At 43.8% G+C, this 25,117-nt stretch overlaps 1 protein-coding gene across 1 annotated transcript in view; it reads left to right on the top strand.

Annotated features, from left to right (window-relative positions):
• calcrla (calcitonin receptor-like a) overlaps positions 1–25,117 on the top strand; it is a 71,844-nt gene that overhangs the window by 32,005 nt on the left and 14,722 nt on the right. Inside the window, exons 2-5 of the mRNA XM_033986898.2 lie at positions 22,633–22,719; positions 22,796–22,949; positions 23,623–23,733; positions 24,810–24,922. Coding sequence (XP_033842789.1) covers positions 22,660–22,719; positions 22,796–22,949; positions 23,623–23,733; positions 24,810–24,922 — 438 coding nt within the window. The 5' untranslated portion in view covers positions 22,633–22,659. The remainder of the gene's footprint in view (positions 1–22,632; positions 22,720–22,795; positions 22,950–23,622; positions 23,734–24,809; positions 24,923–25,117) is intronic.

A 25,117-nucleotide genomic window follows, 5' to 3' on the forward strand; every position in this document is an offset into this window, starting at 1 on the left:
TTGTGAAAGATGCAGCTTAAAATCATTCTAAATATATTTTAAAAAGGTTCATTTCCGTCCCGTGAATGTGACTTTTGAGTATTGATACTTATTGATACTTGTTCAAATGTTTCGATTAAATCTCTTCTGGATTCAAAGACGTCCTAACGCGCCTGATTCGTCTGTTAATGATGTTCATGTATTGCACAAATGTCAAACTCAGGCCCGGGGGCAAAATCTGGCCCGTGATGTAATTATATTTGGCCTGTGAGATCATATTAAATGTGCATTAGAGCTGACCTGCTGGTGTATAGCACATGCACCACTAATACTAGAAATCCCAGAATGCTTTGCTTGTACGAGAGTAAATCTGAATGTAGGAAATTGAGCTTGATTTTTTGTTTTCTTCTGCACTTTTTCTACTTCAAGGCCTGGACTGTTAAATGTTTGAAAGACGAATTTTCTGTGATATTATTATTTATTTATTTTATTTTATTTTATTTTTATTTATTTATTTATTTATTTATTTATTTATTTATTTATTTATTTATGTTTGGCTTGTTAAAAAAATATACTTTATAAAGCACATGTGTCAAACTCAAGGCCCGTGGGCTAAATGCGGCCCGCCACGTCATTTTATGCGGCCCGCGACAAAGTAAATTAAAAGGTCTGACTGTCTTAAAATGTCAGTTTATCATTAGATACACAGTTAAACAGACATTTTTTCATGTCTATGCAAATCCATATGTAATATTTGTAACTTGAATAAGTAATAAATTAAAAAACGGTTAATTAACGAGATAAAAACATAGTGACATTTATCTTACAGTTACATCTGGCCCTTTGAGAGCAAACATTTTGTTGGCCCTCAGTGAAAATGAGTTTGACGCCTCTGTTTTAAAGGAACTTAAAAGGCTACAGAGAGAGACATACATTTAATACATTTTATTTATTTAAATATGAAATAAATACTGCGTCTGAGTTGTTGTGTTTCAGCAAAACCAAACTTCTTATGAAAAGATTAAACGTTACATTTCAGGTGCAGTCAATTTTTTTAATAAATATTGAGTTGGACCCGTGATTTTGTCTCAGTTTTTAATTTTGCTGAAATAGTAAAATTTAAATCCCAGGATCATGTAGAGCGGAAACAAGGATTTTATTAAAAAAACATAAATATATTACACAAAACTGATTCTTGCTGTGTAATAATGTTATTTCCTCATGAAAAACAGGCCTGGAGTTGTGTTTTGTTTCATTTCAGGTCTGAGTATCACTTTAATCTCGTGGTTTCACAGATGTGCGTCGGTCCAGGTCGTCTCTGCTTCTGTATGAATCGAGTTTGTGGATCGATAGAAGACGAGCTGAAATATGGACGCGCTCTCTGCTCTGAGCTAAACACCAAACCTCAGCAGTTTTATTGTCTCCTGCTGGTCATTTATCGAACTGCAATTAAGTGGCATCAAAGCTAAACACCAGAGCAGAGACGGGGCCACAGCCGATGATGAATGAACCCCTCTGATTTCAGATGTACGAGTGGAGCGGAGGAGGAGAATAGATTTTGATTTTGCGAGCAATTTGTCTGAAGGAAACGAGTATTGTCTTGTAGTAGAGTAACTCTGACCCTAAGCTGCACTAAAATGACCACATGACAATTCTATGTGTAAGTCGCACCGGAGTATAAGTCGCACCGGAGTATAAGTCGCACCGGAGTATAAGTCGCTCTGGAGTATAAGTCGCTCTGGAGTATAAGTCGCACCGGAGTATAAGTCGCACCGGAGTATAAGTCGCTCTGGAGTATAAGTTGTACTGAGTATAAGTTGTACTGAGTATAAGTCGTACCAGAGTATAAGTCGCACTGGAGTATAAGTCGCACCGAAGTATAAGTCGCACCGGAGTATATGTCGCTCTGGAGTATAAGTCGCACTGGAGTTTAAGTCATACCAGAGTATAAGTCACTCTGGAGTATAAATTGTACTGGAGTATAAGTCGCTCTGGAGTATAAGTCGTACCAGCCAAAACATGCATAATAATGAAGAAAAAAACCCATATATTTCACATATAAATCACATCTGAGTATCAGTCACACCTCCGGACAAACTATGAAAAAAAAGTGCGATTTATAATCCGGAAAATCCTGTACGTCACAGTGAGCGTACGCCGGCGGAGCTGAAAACCGGGGTTGATTGGCAAAATGACCTTTTTGAAAATAAGCGATTACAGATTAGTCAAAGATGTACGGACCAATCCAAATATAACTCCAAAGGGTAAATGGACAATCTACAACACGGTTAAAAGCTCTGAAAAAAAACATTTTGTAGAATAGGTTTGATTTAAAACTTTAGAAGGAATTTAATTTAGGGATGTACCAATCTCGAAACTGGTCGAATAACAGCAGGATCCGGTGAAGTCATGGTTCTGCTGTTTTAATGGACTTTAAAAACACAGAGGAGCACGACTGGATCACCACCTGATGATGTCATAAGGTGTAAGAGTGTGTTGTGCAACTGAGACATGTGAGAATGAAACAGGACACGACGTTAGAACAGTGTTAAAGCCTCACTGCGGAACATTAGAGCATCACAAACACATTTTCACCGAGGGCCATATCAGCAAAATGGCCGCCGTCAAAGGGCCAGATGTAAAATAAATGTAGCTACTTTCTGTTTCATTACTTCAAGTTTCAAATATTACATGTGCATTTGCGAAGATGTAAAAAATGTGGTTGTGTAACGGCATGTTTCCCGATAAAATGACATTTTTAGACCATTACACTTTGTAATTTATCCTGTCGACGGCCACGTAAAATGATGTGGAGGGCCAGATTTAGCCCGCGGGCCTTGAGTTTGACACATGTGCATTAGAATATTTGACATTTAAAAGTGGGATTAAACACCTTAACTCCACCCACAACCACATTTTTAAATAGAGCTGCTGAAGTGGGCGGGGTCTGGAGGAGTAAAGGGGAGAGGGAGGGGGGAGGAGGGGCGTGGTCTGGAGGTATAAGCGACAGTGTGATTGGTCTAACAGATATCCACGCTTCAAACTCCGCCCCCTGTATCCTGGTGTTTTTTTTTTTAAATCTGAAACATCTGGCTGCAATCAGGGCAGTGCTGCGTAATGTGACATAGCACTTGACATCACAGAGGCAGCGCGCTCTTTAGATTTAGCCTTTTTTTTGTTTGTTTTTTACCCGAAAGCTGCAAATCTATGTAGTTTTCAGGAAAATAAATCACTCGGAGCAGTAGCTAATGCTTTAAAACGCCATCTACACAGTTTAGCGGCGAAGTAAAAAGTAGATTTCGTTCCACTTTAAATATTTCAAACCTTTTTTTTTACAGACTGAACCGTCCTCCCGGCAGCCGCTTTTATCTCTCAAATGCAGCTAACTCTAAATTAGCGGCGTTCCCCATTAGCTTTGCCTGTTGTTTGCTCAAAGGCTCCGCAGGGACGGCGTGAGCCCTGATAAGACGACCGCAACAGGAGTATTTATGCTCGCGCGATAAACCTGGTCAATCTTAGACAAACAAAAGCTGCGCGCTGCTCTGCTTCGCTCATTGTGAACGCATTATGCTGCCATATGTTCCATAAGCCGCGTGTGGGCGTGCGGGGATGTGAACACGGTTTGTTTCAGGTGAATTTAACTGTTATTCTGCTGCGGAAAACTCAATTAAAAGAAAAAAACAAAACAAACAAGTATAGCACCGTTTATGAACCATGGCGTTACTTTTGCACGAAAACGCGAAAAAAACCCGTCTCTGGTCCAGTCCCTTTTGATTTATAATGATGTTTGTGCTGTGAGATCGTGACTGTTTCATATTTATACTGCAAACAAAAGGAAAAAATGCTGTTTCCTCTCTACTTGTTTACTGGAGTTTTAGTTTTTTCTTACATAAATCTTGACGTTTATGACGAATACGGAGCTTTTCTACTTCAGATTCTCACGTACAGACCTCGGTTTCTTTCATATTTTGGCAGTTTTGCGTGTACTTCCTTTGCCAGAAGTGTCTCGCGATGGCGCCGTCTTCCGACTTCGAGCAGCGGGACGACAACGCCACCCGCGGTCCGACTTTTTCACAACAGAACTGTATCTCAGGCGTGACGGAGTCTGTATGCCCCCTCGTCCCGATTCACAGTCTGGGGAGCGCGTTTTCGGATTTCAGTGGCCTCCCTGATCCAACGATGGGACTTTTTGCTCTGAGATGTTTGTTTTTTTTACCTTTTGCAGTTCAAACTCAGCTCAAAACTCCGATTAAAGCGGAAGAACAGACGAAACGGTCGGGTTATGAAACAGAATCTACACAAAAGACCTAATGAACCTCATCAGAATAATGAAGAACTCGGCTGTGCGTGGGATTCAAACGGATTAAAAATGTGGAAATATCAGTGAAATTATATGTACAGAATCACTACCGTTGCGTTTCGGCGGGGAATGAGTTTACGTTAACCTCTGAAGACCCGAGCGCTTTCATGGTTTTATTCATTTCTCTGTTATTTGGGACCTGATGAGTCTAAAAACAAATATTTTTTTTTGGTTTTTTATGTTACGTAGTTTCTGGGGAAAGTGATGTCCACATATTTGCTCTACGTTTTAATCATTTTGTAGAACATTTGAATATATTTGAATATTGAAATGATTTGCAAATGTATTTATTAAGTTCCTGAACACGGGAAGATACGGAGCCCGGCAGAGGACATTTGCAAAATATAATATTAACGCGTGGCCATGAGATAAAGTCACGTTCCCACACGATATTATCATGAGGGAATAATAATTAAAGTTGTATATTTTGTGCGCTCGTGAAAAGAAATTGTTATGTTCCCTTTTTTTGTTTTGTTTTGTAAATATTATTATTATTCTTTCCATCATCTGTGGGGCTCCGTACCAACATTTGTCCTGAATGTACAAAAAAAATAAAATAAAAAATTGAGAAACTACAATTGTGCCTCATGTAAAGAGCTGCTGACAGGTCCCGACATGTGACTTTACAAAAAAAATAACACAAAATAATATTCTGAACGTTATAAACTCTTAAAAAAAGTCTAAACTGAACATTTTTGCGTTGTTCCTGTTCTCGCTGCTGTTCTTCTTCTTCTAAAACTTCGCATTACGTCCTAAACGACCCGAAAATACGTCCCCTGCGTCGTCTTTTTCGGGTCTAACCTCGGCTGGATTTGACCCGTCGTGCGCGTTTTTGGTCGGAGAGAACCCTGATGAACACGAGGAGAACCCACAGAGAGAGCACATCCTTAAATCTGAGAAACATAAAGTACGAGCGCTCTGGCATTTTATCGTCTTTTTTTTCCTCCGGTCAAAGGTCATAAATCGTCCGTCTCATTACTCGTCCCACACGCGCGTCTTTGTGAGCAGAGAAAGGGGTTTATTCTTCATCTTTATCGTCTCGTAGCTGAAAATATCGTTAAAGTTCCTATAATATTCACCTTAATGACATATTTGAATGTTTTTTGGAGTTTTCTTTTGGCGTTTGTAAAAGTTGTTTGTCCGTGAGTGGGCGGTTGTAGATGTTGTTGTGATAAAATTAATCCAACTTTGGACCGACCGGACCTTTTTTTTATTTTGAGGCTTTTGTCGAGTGATGAGTTTGATTCTGCCCTTTTGGTCTTTACAGTAGAATTTCACCGCTGCAGATTTGAGTTTGTGTTTTATTTGTTCTTCAAAATACAATAATTTAAAACTAAATTATTAAACAGTTTAAGAGCTCCTTAGTCCTGGTTCAGTCCTGGTTTAGTCCTGGTTTAGTCCTGTTTTAGTCCTGGTTCAGTCCTGGTTTAGTCCTGGTTTAGTCCTGGCTTAGTCCTGGTTTAGTCCTGTTTTAGTCCTGTTTTTAGTCCTGGTTTAGTCCTGGTTTAGTCCTGGTTTAGTCCTGTTTTAGTCCTGTTTTAGTCCTGGTTTAATCCTGTTTTAGTCCTGGTTCAGTCCTGGTTTAGTCCTGGTTTAGTCCTGGCTTAGACCTGGTTTAGTCCTGGTTTACTCCTGTTTTTAGTTCTGGTTTAGTCCTGGTTTAGTCCTGTTTTAGTCCTGGTTTAGTCTTGGTTTAGTCCTAATTTAGTCCTGTTTTTAGTCCTGGTTTAGTCCTGGTTTAGTCCTGTTTTAGTCCTGTTTTTAGTCCTGCTTTAGTCCTGGTTTAGTCCTGGTTCAGTCCTGGTTTAGTCCTGGTTTAGTCCTGGCTTAGACCTGGTTTAGTCCTGGTTTACTCCTGTTTTTAGTCCTGGTTTAGCCTTGGTTTAGTCCTAATTTAGTCCTGTTTTTAGTCCTGGTTTAGTCCTGGTTTAGTCCTGTTTTAGTCCTGTTTTTAGTCCTGCTTTAGTCCTGGTTTAGTCCTGGTTTAGTCCTGGTTTAGTCCTGGCTTAGTCCTGGTTTAGTCCTGTTTTAGTCCTGTTTTTAGTCCTGCTTTAGTCCTGGTTTAGTCCTGTTTTAGTCCTGTTTTAGTCCTGGTTTAGTCCTGTTTTAGTCCTGGTTCAGTCCTGGTTTAGTCCTGGTTTAGTCCTGGCTTAGACCTGGTTTAGTCCTGGTTTACTCCTGTTTTTAGTCCTGGTTTAGTCCTGGTTTAGTCCTAGTTTAGTCCTGTTTTTAGTCCTGGTTTAGTCCTGGTTTAGTCCTGTTTTAGTCCTGGTTCAGTCCTGGTTTAGTCCTGGTTTAGTCCTGTTTTAGTCCTGTTTTTAGTCCTGCTTTAGTCCTGGTTTAGTCCTGGTTTAGTCCTGGCTTAGTCCTGGTTTAGTCCTGTTTTAGTCCTGTTTTTAGTCCTGCTTTAGTCCTGGTTTAGTCCTGGTTTAGTCCTGGTTTAGTCCTGGCTTAGTCCTGGTTTAGTCCTGTTTTAGTCCTGTTTTTAGTCCTGCTTTAGTCCTGGTTTAGTCCTGGTTTAATCCTGTTTTAGTCCTGGTTCAGTCCTGGTTTAGTCCTGGTTTAGTCCTGGCTTAGACCTGGTTTAGTCCTGGTTTACTCCTGTTTTTAGTCCTGGTTTAGTCCTGGTTTACTCCTGTTTTTAGTCCTGGTTTAGTCTTGGTTTAGTCCTAATTTAGTCCTGTTTTTAGTCCTGGTTTAGTCCTGGTTTAGTCCTGTTTTAGTCCTGTTTTTAGTCCTGCTTTAGTCCTGGTTTAGTCCTGGTTCAGTCCTGGTTTAGTCCTGGTTTAGTCCTGGCTTAGACCTGGTTTAGTCCTGGTTTACTCCTGTTTTTAGTCCTGGTTTAGTCTTGGTTTAGTCCTAATTTAGTCCTGTTTTTAGTCCTGGTTTAGTCCTGGTTTAGTCCTGTTTTAGTCCTGTTTTTAGTCCTGCTTTCGTCCTGGTTTAGTCCTGGTTTAGTCCTGTTTTAGTCCTGGTTCAGTCCTGGTTTAGTCCTGGTTTAGTCCTGGCTTAGTCCTGGTTTAGTCCTGTTTTAGTCCTGTTTTTAGTCCTGCTTTAGTCCTGGTTTAGTCCTGTTTTAGTCCTGTTTTAGTCCTGGTTTAGTCCTGTTTTAGTCCTGGTTCAGTCCTGGTTTAGTCCTGGCTTAGACCTGGTTTAGTCCTGGTTTACTCCTGTTTTTAGTCCTGGTTTAGTCCTGGTTTAGTCCTAGTTTAGTCCTGTTTTTAGTCCTGGTTTAGTCCTGGTTTAGTCCTAGTTTAGTCCTGGTTTACTCCTGTTTTTAGTCCTGGTTTAGTCCTGGTTTAGTCCTGGTTTAGTCCTGGTTTAGTCCTGGTTTAGTCCTGGTGTAGATCTGGTTTAGTCCTGGTTTAGTCCTGGTTTAGTCCTAGTTTAGTCCTGGTTTAGTCCTGTTTTTAGTCCTGGTTTAGTCCTGGTTTAGTCCTGGTTTAGTCCTGGTTTAGTCCTGGTTTAGTCCTGGTTTAGTCCTGGTTTAGTCCTGGTTTAGTCCTGTATGTTATTGCACAAAATTAACTCTTGTGAGATTTGAATCATGTTATAATGTTGTTAAACGCTCAAAAACAGACCTGGAGTTGTGTTTTGTTTCATTCACATTCATCTCCAAACCTCAAAACGCTCTGTTCCACCTTGTGATGTCATCAAGTGGTAGTTTTCAACCATTTTAACGGCTCCTTTTACCTTTAGTTCAGTCAAAATTTTGCAGTTTCAGAGCACGAAATGACCCAAACGATTCTAGAAATAAAGGCGTGTGGAGTTTAAAAACACAGCGGGGCACTTCCTGTATCGCCACACGATGACATCACAAGGTGGAGCGGAGTGTTTTCTGCTCAGTTTACGTTCAGGGCTGCGTGAATGAAACAAAACGCAACTCCAGGTGTGTTTACGATGAGGAAATGACATTATAACACAAACAGACGACCACTACGTTTGGTTTTTACTGTTAAAACATCAGAAAACGGCGTGATGCGTGCCCTTTAAACCGCAGCATTCCGGCCCGTTCCTCCTTCCCGCTTTTCGTCGTGCTAATTTGACGTGATCCCGGCCTTTTCCCGCCTCGTCCTCTCTGTCGTGGCGGGATCGATACGAGGAGCCGCGGATTCCGGAGAAACAATGGGGTTATTTTCACCAGACTCGGGTTCATTCATCACTGCGGCGCACGGAACGACAGAGCGATACAGGACCAGCGAAAGACGACTAAGAGAGAGAGAGAGAGAGAGACGCTCTGTCCGTTTATATCCGAGGTCCATCAGGGAGGGCATCTGACACACTGGGATAGACCGTTTTTTTACAGTTTATGTTCGCGTTCTTTCTTTCCTTTTTATTTCCTCCCTTTATTCTTCCTAACTCTTGTTCATTTTCTCACTCCGTTCCTCTCTTCCTCCTCGTATACGTCTCTTCTCACTCGTTCTCTGTTCTGTCTCTCTTCTTTCCCTCCCCTCTCTCGTTTCTTCACCCCTCTCTCTTCTCTCTCCTCCTCTCCATGCGTAAATCTTCTCTCGTTCTGTTCTGTCTCTCTTCTTTCCCTCCCCTCTCTCGTTTCTTTACCTCTCTCTCTTCTCTCTCCTCCTCTCGTTCTGTTCTTCAGTCTCTCGTCTTTCCTTCTTCCATCTCTCTCCCTCTCTCCTCGCATACATCTTCTCTTTCTTTCTGTTCTCTCTTCTTCCACTGCTCCTCCCACACGGTTCTCTCTTTTCTTTACCCCTCTCTCTTCTCCCTCCCTCTTTCCTTGTATATATCTCCTTTCTCATTCTGTTCTTCTATCTTTCTTTCTTCCTCCCTCCTCCCTCTTTTCTTTACCCCTTTTCTTTTCTCTCCCTGTCCTTACATATATTTTCTCACTCGTTCTGTTCTTCTATCTCTTTTCTTTCCCTCCTCCTCCCACATCTCTCTCTCTTCTTTCCCCCTCTCCTTGCATATATATTCTCTTCTGCTCTTCTCTCTTCCCTCTTTCCCTCTTCCTCCCTCCCCCTTTCTTTCTCCTTTACCCCTCTCTCTTCTCTCTCACTCTCTCTATTCTCACCCTCTTTTTCTTCTTCTTCTCTTCCCTTTTGTCACACTTCCTCTCCGTGTCCCTGTCTTCTCTCTCTCAATCCTTCCACTAAACACTCTCTCTCTACCCCAAGCTCGCTCCTTCTGGTTCTACCCCTCTTTCGCCCTCTCCCTCTCCTATGTCTTATCCCTCCCTCTCTCTGTCTCTATCTTCTCTTCTTCTCACCCTCTATCCCTCCTCCTCTCCTCCTCTTCTCTCCTCCTCCTTCTCCCTCTGTCTCTCCCTCTCGTGCATATACATTCAGAGTTGTAGCTGAGGGGGCGTTTGTTCATAAACCTCAGCACGTCCCTCCTCTTCAACTCCCTCTCCTCCTCTCCTCTTCTCTCCCTCTCCTCCTCTCCTCCTCCTCTTCTCTCCCTCTCCTCCTCCTCTTCTCTCCCCCTCCTCCTCTCCTCCTCCTCTTCTCTCCCTCTCTTCTCCCTCTCGTGCATATACATCCTGAGTTGTAGCTGAGGGGGCGTTTGTTGATAAACCTGGCGCACTCCTCCTTGTCCACTCCTTCTCTCCCTCTGTCTCTCCCTCTCCTCCTCTCCCTCTCCTCCTCCTCTCCTCCTCCTCTTCTCCTCCTCTTCTCCCTCTCGTGCACATACATCCTGAGTTGTAGCTGAGGGGGCGTTTGTTCATAAACCTGGCGCGCTCCTCCTCCTCCTCCCTCTGCTCCGGGGCGGGTGGAGCCTCTGCAGCTGCTCTGGTCTTTAGTCTGGGCCACTCTCCAGGATCCTGTCACTGAGCAGCAAAGTGTACTCCCCACAGAGTACAAGTACTTCAGTATACACACAAGTACTTCAGTATACACAAGTACTTCAATATGCACAAGGACTTCAGTATACACACAAGTACTTCAGTATACACAAGTACTTCAGTATACACAAGTACTTCAATATGCACAAGTACTTCAGTATACACAAGTACTTCAGTATACACAAGTACTTCAGTATACACACAAGTACTTCAGTATACACAAGTACTTCAATATGCACAAGTACTTCAGTATACACAAGGACTTCAGTATACACAAGTACTTCAGTATACACAAGTACTTCAGTATACACAAGTACTTCAGTATACACACAAGTACTTCAGTATACACAAGGACTTCAGTATACACAAGTACTTCAGTATACACAAGTACTACAATATACACAAGGACTTCAATATACACAAGTACTAGTTTAGTCCTGGTTTAGTCCTGGTTTAGTCCCGGGTTAGACCTGGTTTAATCCTAGTTTAGTCCTGGTTTACTCCTGTTTTAGTCTTGGTTTAGTCCTGGTTTTGTCCTGGTTTAATCCTAGTTTAGTCCTGGTTTAGTCCTGCTTTAGTTTGTCTCATTTTTATGTCAGTCCTTCACATTTTGTCGTTTTTTTCTTCAAATATAAATCAGATGTTACAGTTACTCTTTAAGTTCCTCGAGTCGTACTTTTCACAAATACATTTTTTACTGTTGCGTGAGTAATTCCTTGGACCACTACTGTGTACTTCTCCTTCAGTACTACTACTCTGAGTGTAGTTTTGGCGTCTGTGGTGAAAAACAGCAGTATTTCATTTGAATGTTTCCGTCCTGACTTTATATTAGCGATGGACAGATTTGTACTTTTAGCGTCGCGCCTCTCGTCCTTCTCCAAATAAGGCTGATATTTGTCGGACCGAGCAGCTGCACAAACTTTTATTTAAACACTTCAGTCCAGAGGAATTACTTCAAAAATGTGACCACACAGACGGGGGATGAGTTTGTCGTAAAATCAGATTATATAAGAGTTTATCCGCCTTTGTTTTCTGTCGATTCTAAACACTGACTGTATAAAAACGGCGTTAAACTGAGCTAATCAACGCTAGCAGCTACAGCGGTCCATTTGTAGCCGAGTATCCTAGCAACCGAGGAGCCAATCCGGAGCGAGGCTGTTGAAGGTCACGCCCCTTCCCGGTTCTCGCCCACACAGTGCTGGTTTAACAGGGAGCGGGCGCCTAGCAACGCTGTCAATCAAACCTGTTGCTAACGCTAACGGGAGTGAGCTCAGGGAAAGGAGGCGCCTGATTTGTCTCTTTTTAATGTTCATATCTCGATTTACAGACAAAATCGTGAAAAAAAAATACGACGATCATGTAGAGCGGGTTAACACGAAGATTTACGACCAAAATGACGAGTCTGTGATCACGCGGTGGCTAGCACGTTAGCGCACGTTAGCTATGTCCATTTATATAAACAGTCAATGATTCTAAACAGTTGGTAAAACCCGTACCGCTCGATCTCTGCTTTATATATTCACCGTATTTGTTTAAAAATCTCTCTCAAAACGGTAATTTAGTGATTCAAAAACTGTGATTTGTCCGTGTAGCTCCACATTAGCTCATTTTTCTAACGTTTGCGGTTCAGTCCTAAGCGCTGCAGACTGTTACTGTGTCCTTCAGCAAGACACTTCACTCAGAGTTTTGATAATACTGTTTGTTTTGTAAAAAATTGTGTCCGCAGCGTAGGACAAACAATGAAATATAAAGTATATTTTTTTAGTATCTGTTTAAATCGGACTTGTTGGACTTGAGTAGGGTGTTAGCGGCTAACGGCTAACGGCTAAAACACATATTTACATCACCAAATCTTGTTGTTTTTTTTTTGGAAAATGTTATATTTGCAGAAAACAACCTGAGTTTGTACAGTTTTGTGTCATGTTTTTGTATATTTATGGAGGATTGTCGTGCGGTAGGCTTGTGGGCGGAGCCTCGTACAGAAACTTAAAGCTAACAATAAACAGGGTTTGAATAGGGCTCTGGAGAGATCACTAAATTACTCAAACCTCTTCAGACATGTTTTTTAGACGGTTAAACGAGGTAGAAAGCTCCAAAAAGCGTCTGAGTTGCGGATGACGGCCGTGAGGTTTGTCTTTCTCCGTCTGAAAAAGTCGAAATCTCTTGAAAACTAAAGACGTGACAGACGCTCGGTGAGAGATGGTTTGTGTAATTAAATATAACTGCGCTGCCCCCCACTGCACTGGAGTGGACATGACTAACCCACTTGTGCCGTTTAATGCGCTGAACAGAACACGGGGTCAAAGGGTCAAACGCACCCACGTGGCAAAAACGGAGACGTCATTGTGAGGTAAACAAGTGCACCCAGATGCCGCACAGGGAGAAGTGAGGGTGAAAGGGTCAAACGTGCACACACCACACACAGAAGGACGTCAGGGTGAGAGAAACAAGCGCACCCACATCACACACAACGGGAAGTGAGGGTGAAAGGGTCAAACGCACCCACGTGACAAAAATGGAGAAGTCATTGTGAGATAAACAAGTGCACCCAGATGTCGCACAAGGAGAAGTGAGGGTGAAAGGGTCAAACGCACCTATATCACACACAGAAGGACATCAGGGTGAGAGAAACAAACGCACCTACATCACACACAACAGGAAGTAAAGGTGAAAGGGTCAAACGCACCTATATCACACACAGAAGGACGTCAGGGTGAGAGAAACAAGCGCACACACAACGGGAAGTGAGGGTGAAAGGGTCAAACGCACCGACATGACAAAAATGGAGAAGTCATTGTGAGATAAACAAGTGCACCCAGATGTCGCACAAGGAGAAGTGAGGGTGAAAGGGTCAAACGCACCCACGTGGCACACAGGTAAAGGTCAGGGTGAGGGAAACAAGCGCACCCACATGACAGTCTGCACGTTCACGCTGTTCTTCACTCAGAGCAGTGTTTTTAGTCGTGTCCCAGTCGGTGAAAAAATGGTGCACTCAAAATTTCCCACAATTGAAAAGTTGTGTCCGGCGCTGGTCACTGCGCCGGTCGATATATAGACCATGATGCATTGCAGGAGTGGACAGGTGTTTAACTGGACACAACACGACTTTTTTCACCCAGATGTCAGAGTCTAAACGTGAAATCAGATTTTTTTTAAGACTAGCTACTGTTTTTCATCCTTTTTTTGGCAATTTTAGGGCAAACTATTGTCATTGTGATTCCAAGTGCTATGTGACATCACACAAGACTGTCCTCCAAATCCCGCCTCTCCTCCCCCCTCACTCTCCCCTTTAGTCCTCCAGACCCCGCCCCTCCTCCCCCTCCTCCAGACCCCGCCCCTCCTCCCCCTCCTCCAGACTCCGCCCCCTTTATCAGCTCTGTTTGCATGTTTTGGTGGGTGGAGTGTAAGTGTGTGGTCCCACTTTAACCCTGAGTGTTCCCTGGGTGTATAAACGTGTATTTGGAGGCGTGTTTGGTGAATGAGGCACGGCGCTCGTCCGTGTTCACGTGTGGGAGTCGAGCTGTGGAGTGTTTTTGTCTGTCGTTAAGGTCAGATTCTGGTGATGTAACAATAACCGCAATTTTAATATAATGGGACTTGAAATAAAACAATAGAATCTGCAAATATATTCACAAATATACACTGCAAATACAGTGAGCGTGAAGGTGCAGGTGTCGAGGTGATTAATCGAAACCAGATCGAAATCGCAATTTGAATGTAGTTTAGTTGATTTAGCGATTAATCGGTTGATGGTGTCAAACAAAATGCGTTTAATTAATCACTTAATTTAGATTAGAAGGATTTAAATGGGACAACAAGGAGGAGAAACGAGTGCGCGAGCGGAAGATGTCGTATTTTTTGGTATTTCTATGTAAAAATGCATAAAACGCTCTGTTCCACCTTGTGATGTCATCATGTGGCGATACAGGAAGTGCTCCGCTGTGTTTTTAAACTCCACACGCCTTCATTTATAGAATCATTTGGATCATTTCAGCTCTGGAATAACTCACAATCTCTACTGAGCTGAAGGTCAAACGTAGCTGTTAGCTTGAAAACGACCACTTGATGACATCACAAGGTGGAACGGAGCGTTTTGAGGTTTGGAGATGGACAAACGAGTAATAAAGTGTGACTCAAACGTGTGTGAATGGAACAAAAACACAGCTCCAGGTCTGTTTTGTGCAGTGCAGGACTGTTAAACTAAACTGCTGCTTCTGTTTTCTGCATAAATAGTCGTTTTTTTGCGTGAGCGGCCCCTGCTGGTGGAGTCGGGTCAGTGCAGTTTGGGTCAAATGCACAGACACGTCATAATGTCATGTTGAAACGCTCAGATCCTTCCTCTTTGTGTGGATTGAGTCACACTCGTCTAAATGTCAGAATCAAGAGAAACTAAACAACACAGAGAGAGTGAAGAGGAGGAGAGGAGGAAGGGTGGAGGGAAAGAGAGGGGGGAAGAGAGAGAGCGAGGGAAAGAGAAAGAGGAATGGAGGGAGGGAGGGAGGAGTCGGGTTGGGAAATCAGCAGCTGTTTATCATCAAATACTGAAAAGTGAGAAAGGGAGAGAGAACGAGAGGGGGAAAGAGAGAGGGAGAGATGGGGAAAGAGAGACTAAGAGAGAGGGAGAGAGAGGGATAAGACAGAGGAAGAGAGGGAGACAGAGGAAGAGAGAAGGATGGGGAAAGAGAGACTAAGAGAGAGGGAGAGAGGGGGAAGACAGAGGAAGAGGGGGGGAAACAGAGGAAGAGAGGGAGAGAGGGGGAAAGAGAGAGGGAGAGGGGGGAAGACAGAGGAAGAGAGATAGGGAAAGAGAGACTAAGAGAGAGGGAGAGATGGGAAAGAGGGGGGATAGAGAAAGAGAGAGATAGGGAAAGAGAGAGTAAGGAAGAGGGGGGAAGACAGAGGAAGAGAGAGAGATGGGGAAAGAGAAACTGTGAGAGAACGAGAAAGAGAGAGAGGGAGGGGGAGACAGAGGAAGGGAGAGGGATGGGGAAAGAGACAGAGAGGGGGAGACAGAGGAAGAGATCTAGATAGAGAGAGATGGGGAGGGAGAGATAGAGAGAGAGACAGGGAAGACAGAGGAAGAGAGAGACATGGGGAAAGACAGAGAGACAGACAGAGAGAGAGACAGAGAGAGAGAGGGGATAGAGGAAGAGAGAGATGGTGGAAGGGAGACAGAAAGGAGGGGAAGACAGAGGAGGAAGAGAGAGATTGAGAGAGAGATGAGAAAAGAGAGACAGAGTGAGAGAAAAAGAGGGAAAGAGAGAGTGACGAGGAAAATAAGTAATAATCCAACGAAATGTCACGGCGAGTTCAGACCTCTGCCCAAACATTACACAAATACGCCGAAGAAACGCACATCTGTTTCTTGGAAGTGCAGAGCGGAGGTGAAAGGTCAGCAGTCGACGCCGCTCTGCCCTCTGATTGGCCGAGTGAAAAGGGGGCGTGGCCAAAACTCTTAAACTCTTTTAATCAATTAAACAATACGGCCGTAAACGATCTCCAAATGATTCTAGAAATGAAGGTGTGTAGAGTTCAAAAACACGGCGGAGCACTTCCTGTATCGCCACACGATGACATCACAAGGTGGAACGGGGTGTTTTGACCTGGGTTATGTTTAAATGTCTTATATTGCACAAAATTAACCTTTGTGAGCTTTAAATCATGGTATAATTTTGTTAAACGCTCAAAAACAGACGTGGAGTCGTGTTTTGTTTCATTCACATTCATCTCCAAAGCTCAAAACGCTCTGTTCCACCTTGTGATGTCATCAAGTGGTAGTTTTTTTCAAGCTTTTAACAGCTGCTTTTACCTTCAGTTCAGTAGTAGATAAGTGGCAATTCCAGCTCTGAAATGATCCAAACGATTCTAGAAATGAAGGCGTGTGGAGTTTAAAAACACGGCGGAGCACTTCCTGTAGCGCCACACGATGACATCACAAGGTGGAACGGGGCGTTTTGTGCATTGAACATGTGCGAATGAAACAAAACACAACTCAAGATGTGTTTTTGACGAGGAAACGGCATTATAAAACCTAATCCGGGGACTTTAACGAGGTAAACAAGTGTCTTTTTTATCGATTTGACGCAGGTTTTTTCTAAATCACCTTCGCGACTCGACCTTTTCACATAATCCTAATAATTCTTTCCAATTACCGGCGATGTTGTCCCGTCTCGTCCCGCTCTCCGATTCGACGCGTTCTCCCTGGACACGTGCTGAAAAGTCCATATTTCCAGTGTGATTTCAGCGTCGGATATGGCGTGTTGTGGGGACGCCGCGGCTTGTTGGGTCTAATTAAATGTCATCTTTCTTCCCGTTGGCCTCGCGACTCTTGGACCTGGGAGATTAGATTTGATCCCGAACACGAAGCCATCTCCTCCTCCTCCGCGTTTACCGTCTCAGAGCGCGTACTCCGGCGGAACTGTGCACGGATATTACTCGGAAAGATATTTGCTTTTTGCTGCACTCATATTTGGACTAAACCAGGACTAGACCAGGACTAAACCAGGACTAGACCAGGACCGAAACGTAGACTAGGATCCAGAATACACTCTTTTACAATGTCCCAGAGTTCAAATGGGCGTGATTGACAGGTGGGTTAGCCAATCAGGGACGTGCATGATCCGTCCGTGTCAAAACAAACATGGCGGCCATTTTGTTTGTAAGTCATGTGCGACCAATGAGCTCCTTTGTCGCACGTGTCATTGAAATAAACACATTTAATTGGACGGCTGCGTTTGAGCCCGGTCAGTGTTTTTTCCATTGGTTTAGTCTTAGTTTAGTCCATCAACTCTGGCTCCAGTTCACTTTCTATTGAAAAACCGTGTCCTCTCTCTCTGTACCTGCTCAGACTCGTCATTTTGGTCCTTAAATGTTTATGTTGACTCAAAATATGAACATTAATAACAGACAAATCTGGCGGCTTCGTTTCCACTAGCGTTAGCAACAGGTTTGATTGACAGTGTTGCTAATTCAGTCCTGGTTTAGTCCTGGTTTAGTCCTAGTTTAGTCCTGGTTTAGTCCTGGTTTAGTCCTGGTTTAGTCCTGGTTTAGTCCTGGTTCAGTCCTGGTTTAGTCCTGGTTTAGTCCTGGTCTCAGTTCTTTTACATGTTTTTTCTCCCTCTCTTCTCTTCTCCTTTCTTCTTGTTTCATCAGACTCAGTCCAGTTTTCTGTCGTGTTTGTTCAGTTAAACTCGCTCACACCTCAGTCGTTCGTGGCGTTTGTGGCGTTTGTGGCGTTCGTGGCGTTATCGTTCGTGGCGTCATTTGTTGCGTCGTTCGTGACGTCGTTCGTGGCGTTGTCATGGCGTTCATGGCGTTGTCGTGGCGTTGTCGTCGTCGCTGCAGATCTTCTGTTGCTACTTGCTGCATTGCATTAGCATTTTGTCGCTAACACAAATGCTAATGAGTTTGTGTGTTTTCTCTGAGGACAGACTCGAGTGGAGGAGTTTAGAAACGACCAGCGTAAGACGAGAGTTTAGAGAAGAAACTGGAGAAACTGTTTTTGGAAATGATTTTTTGGATATAAATGTCATTTTTAAACACTGACGGTCGGACCAGAGATTTATTTACACATTTTGGTTGTTTATTGCACTGAAAAACAAAACATGCATCTTTACTGTGAGCGGGCTTGCATCTCCACAAACCTGACTCGTGGTGAGCCTCCTTCTGCTTTTTTAAATGAAAATGAGGTTTCTCCTCTGTATGGCATAAAAATGTTCCAAAGTGTAGTTTTAACTTTATATTTTCATGGAATTATTTGTAATAGAGATCTCTCCTCCTTCTCTCCTCCTCCTCTCCTCCTCCCCTCCTCCTCTCCTCCCTCTCTCCTCCTCCTCTCCTCCCTCTCCTCTCTCCCTCCTCCTCCTCTCCTCCCTCTCTCCTCCTCCTCTCCTCCCTCTCCTCTCTCCCTCCTCCTCCTCTCCTCCCTCTCTCCTCCTCCTCTCCTCCTCTCCTCCTCATGTCTTGGAGAAACATTTAAACTCTTTAAACTCCTGGTTGTTTATTTTGGCTCTGGACCAAAGCATTTCATGTTTTACAGCTCAAGATACAAGCCAGAAACAAGTAGTAGTAGTAGTAGTAGTAGTAGAAGTAGTAGCAGTAGTAGTAGTAGCAGTAGTAGTAGCAGTAGTAGCAGTAGCAGTAGCACTAGTTGTAGTTTGGATGAGCTATAATCCTCCTCCACACCTCCTCTGTTCATCATGTTTCCACTATTTCATTTCTCTCTTCTTCTCCCCCTTTTCTCTCTCACCTTCTCTACTCACTTTCTCTCCCTCCCCCTCTCCCTCCTGTCTCTCTTTCTCTCCACTCCCTCCTCCTCTCCCTCCTCCTCTCCCTCCTCCTCTCCCTCCTGTCTCTTTCTCTCCACTCCCTCCCTCCTCCTCTCCCTCCTGTCTCTCTTTCTCTCCACTCCCTCCCTCCTCCTCTCCCTCCTGTCTCTCTTTCTCTCCACTCCCTCCCTCCTCCTCTCCCTCCTGTCTCTTTCTCTCCACTCCCTCCCTCCTGTCTCTCTTTCTCTCCACTCCCCCCCTCTCTCTCTCGCTCTCTTCCTCTGTTCTTTCTAAAAATACCTGTCCCGGGTCCATTAGGTTTGTTATTGTCTCTACATTTTCCACATGCTTCAGCTTTGACTTATAGCCCAGAGTTAGCATTGAGTTAGCTTTGAGTTAGCATTGAGTTAGCATTGAGTTAGCATTGAGTTAGCTTTGAGTTAGCATTGAGTTAGCATTGAGTTAGCATTGAGTTATAGAAAAATCAAACCAGTGGAGTCCAGGGTTATTTTGGGTCATCATCCGTTGATATAAATAGACGTTGCTAACCTGTTAGCCGCCGCCGTGTTCCAAACAGGAAGTGACCGCGGGCGCACGTCCAGCTCCACTGACTCTACATGATCCTGGTATTTTTATTTCACTATTGTGTCTGTAATTCAAGATATAAACATTAATAACAGACAAATCCTCCAGGTCGCTTAACTCTTCGCTCTGTGTCCGCTGTAGCTAACCTCCAGCTGTGATTGGTCGGAGCGGTCACATGGTACGACGTGAACGAGCCGCAGGTTTAGGACGCGGCTCAGAAGCTCCTGGAAACACAAACGTTAGCATTTCTAGTTTGTAATTTATTCATTATTCCCTTCGTCTCCTTCGTGGTCCCTCGCTCTCGTCGCTCAAAGACGACGCTAAAGGCTAAACTAGCGACATGCACCGATGGGCGTCCACGTTTAGACCCCGGGGTTTGGTGACGTCGCTCTTTTAGTCACGTCTTTTACCGTCTGTGGCTCAAAAACCTGCATCTTTAAAAAAAAATCAATTTCCACAAAAGAAACCTCTGCATCATCTGTAATAGACTTTTAAACACTTGATTTAGTCCTGGTTTAGTCCTGGTTTAGTCCTGGTTTAGACCTGGTTTAGACCTGGTTTAGACCTGGTTTAGTCCTGGTTTAGTCCTGGTTTAGACCTGGTTTAGACCTGGTTTAGACCTGGTTTAGTCCTGGTTTAGACCTGGTTTAGACCTGGTTTAGACCTGGTTTAGACCTGGTTTAGTCCTGGTTTAGTCCTGGTTTAGACCTGGTCTAGTCCTGGTTTAGTCCTGGTTTAGACCTGGTCTAGTCCTGGTTTAGTCCTGGTTTAGACCTGGTTTAGACCTGGTTTAGTCCTGGTTTAGTCCTGGTTTAGACCTGGTCTAGTCCTGGTTTAGTCCTGGTTTAGACCTGGTCTAGTCCTGGTTTAGTCCTGGTTTAGACCTGGTTTAGACCTGGTTTAGTCCTGGTTTAGACCTGGTTTAGACCTGGTTTAGTCCTGGTTTAGACCTGGTTTAGACCTGGTTTAGACCTGGTTTAGACCTGGTTTAGACCTGGTTTAGACCTGGTCTAGTCCTGGTTTAGTCCTGGTTTAGTCCTGGTTTAGACCTGGTCTAGTCCTGGTTTAGTCCTGGTTTAGACCTGGTTTAGACCTGGTTTAGTCCTGGTTTAGACCTGGTTTAGACCTGGTTTAGACCTGGTCTAGTCCTGGTTTAGTCCTGGTTTAGTCCTGGTTTAGAACTGGTTTAGTCCTGGTTTAGACCTGGTTTAGACCTGGTTTAGACCTGGTCTAGTCCTGGTTTAATCCTGGTTTAGTCCTGGTTTAGACCTGGTTTAGACCTGGTTTAGACCTGGTCTAGTCCTGGTTTAGTCCTGGTTTAGTCCTGGTTTAGACCTGGTTTAGACCTGGTTTAGACCTGGTCTAGTCCTGGTTTAATCCTGGTTTAGTCCTGGTTTAGACCTGGTTTAGACCTGGTTTAGTCCTGGTTTAGTCCTGGTTTAGTCCTGGTTTAGACCTGGTTTAGACCTGGTTTAGACCTGGTTTAGACCTGGTCTAGTCCTGGTTTAGTCCTGGTTTAGTCCTGGTTTAGTCTCTTCCTCTCGCTCTCCTTTCCTCTTCCTTCTCTCTCATTCTCTTTCTGTCCCTCTCATTCTTTCTTTCTCTCTTTTTGTCTCTCCTCTGTGTTTTTTTTAAACAAACTCCCTGATATAAATCCCTCTCCTTCCTTCTCTCTCTTTCCTCTCTCCATCCATCTTTTCTCCTCTCCTCATCCCTCCCGCCCAAACCCCCCATCTAACCCTCTCTCCTTCTCTTCCTCTCTCTCCCTCCTGCCCTCCTTTCCCTCCCTACACTCTTCCCTCCTTTCCATCTTTTTTCTTAACCTAACCCTCTCATATCTCCCCCTCCCTTTCTCCCCCTCTTTCCTCCCTCTCTTCCTCCTGTTCCTCCTCTTTCCTTTTCCTTTTCTCATTCTGTCCTCCGTCTGTGCTCCCTCTCTCCTCCTTCTGTCCTCCTTCTCTCCTCCTCCTCTCCTCTTTCTCTCCTCCTCTCGTCCTTTGCACTTTCGTGTTTCAGTCATTTCAAACGCTGTAGCGACAGGTTCAATTCTGTCAAATGTTTGTAAACTCTTACATTCTCTGACATTTGTCGTATGAGCAGCTCTTGAGCTCAGATTGTGTCCACTGTATTTAGACAAAGCCAAAAGTAAAACGTGAACTGAAGAAGCGTCTGGGACGAGCGGCGAAACGTCTTCAGTCCTGCAGCGTCTCGTCCAGGTGTCAGCTCTTTAAAGGAGTGAAAAGTGAAAAGTGCTTATAAACTCATCGTGGTGAATCATGAGGATGTTCTGAAAGTGTAAAGTGAGTGAGGAGAATGAACTACTTCTGTTTTTCACCTTAAAAATGTGACTAAAACAGGTACATCTCCTGAATCCCTGAGGTGTGAGTACGTGTCATATTTTACATAATCGTCCGTGGCTCTAATGGCTCATCTGGCTCATCTGGCTCGTATTATCGTAACGTGTTTTCTCGGCGCTGGTGACTCAGACGCTCACGGTTCTACACGGCAAAAAGTTGAATCGAGCTCAGGGAAAACTGTGAAAAATAAGAACTTTTTATCTTGATTTGAGGCAATTTAAACTGAGACCAGTGCGTTATTTGATTAGATTTTTGTATTTATTTATTTATTTATTTTTATGTTGCTTGTATTAAGAAAAAGAAAACAATTGGTATATTTTATTTTTACTTGTCCAGACAAATCAAATCTACTCAGATCAGGTCAAATGTTCTTAAATTGAATCATTTGACTTTCCTTATGTGACTTTTTGCATTATTTATTTTATGTTGTTATTTTATTTTATTTTATTTTATTATTTGCAGTGTCTGTACTTTCTACTCCACTACATTTTGAACAGGACTGAAAAGTAAAGAGTATTATTATTTTTATTGTTGTTTGGGAAATTCTAAAAAGGCTGAAGGTTTATTTTTTAACACATTTGAGCAAACTAAATATACAAAACAAAAAAGAAAAAACAACACATAAAAACACAAATCTCAGCACAAATCTGTATCAAAATTATCACATTTTCTGGAGTATAAGTCGCACTTTTTTCATAGTTTGTCTGGAGATGCGACTTATATGTGAAATATATGTGTTTTTTTTTTCATTATTATGTATTTTTTGACTGGTGTGACTTATACTCCAGTACAACTTATACTCCAGAAAATACAGCAGACCTCAAAATCTATGCAAAATACCTTTACTTTTTACTCTTTTAAGTGCACTTTTAAACAGGTACTTTTTAACTTTTACTTAAGTAGATTTTTTCATGTGATACTTTTACTTTTACTTGTGTGTTTTTCGCTCCAGTATCTGTACTTTTACTCAACAAAACTAGGTACTTCTTCCACCTCTGAGTATCGACGGTGGTCAGATTTACACAATTACCTCTCTCCGTCCGTCTCAGGGCAGCTGTGGCTACTCCAGAGAACTTTAACTGCAATGACATGACTGATTCTGAACCGGGATGTCCCGCCGCCGCGTCGTTAGCGTGTCCGTCGCCGTTAGCACTAGCGTAATGGGAAAACTCAGCTCTGAACTTTTGAGTTTTTCCGCGCAGAGAATCATTAGGATGCTAGAAATGTTTGTAAAAGTTTAAAAAATGTTCTGTTTGTGTTTTTTTTTTTTTTTTTCAGATCTCACCGTGTCCTCGTCCAAACAAAATGGCGGTGTGGACGTGCAGCTGGGTCACGCCGCTGCTGTTACTCTGCAGTTTCACACAGGTACAACTTTAAATCAAACACTTATTCTTGGAAACCGTTGTAAATATTCATATCACTTCTCTTTTTTTTTCTGTAGTTTTCTGCGGAGGCGAGTCCGGAGGTGAACGAGACGCAGCAGCAGCAGCCGACGAACGTTTACCACGACATGGGTCTGACCAGGAACAAGATCGTCACGGCTCAGTTTGAGTGTTACCAGAAAATACTCAGGGACTCTGCAACGGACAGGACGGGTACGAAACACGGATTTATTTAGTGTAGATAATGCGCTACACATTATATAAACTAAAATATGTACGTGTTTGACGGATATTTCGTCAGTTGCCGTGGTGACGCAACGCACGAATTAGCAAACGCTGTCGAAAATAGTCTGAAAAACTCGAGAAAAAAAACACAAAATCGATTCAAACAACACATTTTCAGAAGCTTGTGATCGATACGGTTTGATTTGGCGTTTGACTGACTGCAAAACCGTCGGCTAACGCTAGCTAGCTCGTTTAGCGGCGCAAATCGGCTCACCTGTTGTAGCTCCGAGCACGTCAGTTATTTCTGGTCAGATTGCGTTCTGATTAAAGTCTAACAAAGCCGCAGATGGAGCGGTGCCAACAGTTTTCAGCGGCGTTCTCTGGGGGGGGGAGTGCTGTGACGCTGTCGGCGGCGAGCTAACGATTAGCAGAAAACACTCAAGGACTCGGCAGCAGACGGGTGCAGAGTGACGTTATAGAGACGGGAGAGGTCTGGTTTTAAATGTTCGTATTAACCCGCTCTACGTGATCTCTGCGTCTTTATTTCGCAATTTGACGGAGGGAAGTGAAACATTATGTCAAAATCTCGCCTTGTCTCGTTCTCGCGTCGTGGCGTTGGTCTCGTCGTGTGTCTGACAGTGTGTGTCATTGTGTGTTTTAGACTCGATGTGTAACCGGACGTGGGACGGTTGGTTGTGCTGGGACGACACCAAAGCAGGAATCGTCGCGCAACAGCACTGTCCGGACTACTTCCAGGACTTTGACCCGTCAGGTAAGACCACGCCCCCTCATCTCAGACCACGCCCCCTCTTCTCAGACCCCACTCCGTCATGTCAGACCACGCCCCCTCTTGTCAGACCACGCCCCCTCTTGTCAGACCACGCCCCCTGATATTAGATCACGCCCCTCATCTCAGACCCCGCCTCCTAATCTTAGACCCTGCTCCCTCATCTTAGATACCGCCCCCTCATGTCAAACCCCGCCCCCTCATGTCAGACCACACCCCTTCTGGTCAGACCCCGCCCCTTCATATCAGACCTTTGACACCTCAGGTAAAAACAGCCAAAACTTAAACACTCTGTGCAAAATATATACCTTTAAATTAGAGAGGAGCTCGGCGTAGAGCCACTGCTCCAGACATCCAGAGGAGCAGCGGCTCTACTGCCACCAGGAGCGACCCGGGACGCACGCACTACGTTTACAAGTCAAGTAAAAGTAAAAGTAAAGTAACTGAGCTAGTCCTGAAACAAATGTAAACGTAGCGACCACAGCGGAGTCTGAGGGGCGTGTGGTTTGTTTTTATTTTGTACAGAGACAAAAAAACACAAAAAAAAAACAAAAAAAGGAAATATGCCTCGTACCAGGTTATAACAAAACACGCAGGGTGGGAGGAGCAGGGCGTCGGATGTGATGATGTCACCTTCACAAAGCGCCTTCTCCAGACCCGTGTATTCTTCATGTTTCTTTTGTGTCAGATTTAAGTGACTGGATGAGCTCACCTCCCCTTTAACAATATATAGGATGTGTTCAGGATGTCTTGTGTCAGATGCCCCGCAGGTGTAGTCTCTTGTGAGTGCAGTTTGGGTCAGACACACAGAGATACGTAAGTTTATTTATTTGACCGCAGCTCTGGATCTCTCTAAAGCTTCTATTACAAAACACAGCAGAAAAGTGACGTAAAAATACACAAAGAGACTGTATCGCTGTGAACCTGACGTCCCTTTTGCACCTCTAACTCTAGTCCAGGTCGTTTTGGACTCTGCTTTTTCCCGGGAGCTGTGTGTGAAAAAGGCGTAAAGGCGAGTAAAGACGTGCATCGTGTTCAGTTCTGCTCTTGTGTCGTTGCAGAGATGGTGACGAAGATCTGCACCGACGGCGGACAGTGGTTCCTCCATCCAGAGAGCAACCGAACGTGGACCAACTACACGCGATGCAACGAGCACACGAGCGAGGGGAGAGTGGTGAGAGGACGTTTAAATCGGGCTAAGAACGTGCACTGAACACAAGCGCAGAGTGGGGAGAGTGGGGAGACGCTGATATCAGACCGACCGTGTTCTGCAAAATCCTTTAGGCTTTTTTAACCGTATTATACTGCTCGGCCCAAAAGTCACTGACAGTTGAAAAAAACGCATAACTCTTTTGTTTCTAAACATTTC

This window comes from Periophthalmus magnuspinnatus, chromosome 21 (assembly GCF_009829125.3).
Source record: "Periophthalmus magnuspinnatus isolate fPerMag1 chromosome 21, fPerMag1.2.pri, whole genome shotgun sequence".
Lineage (NCBI taxonomy): Eukaryota > Metazoa > Chordata > Actinopteri > Gobiiformes > Gobiidae > Periophthalmus > Periophthalmus magnuspinnatus.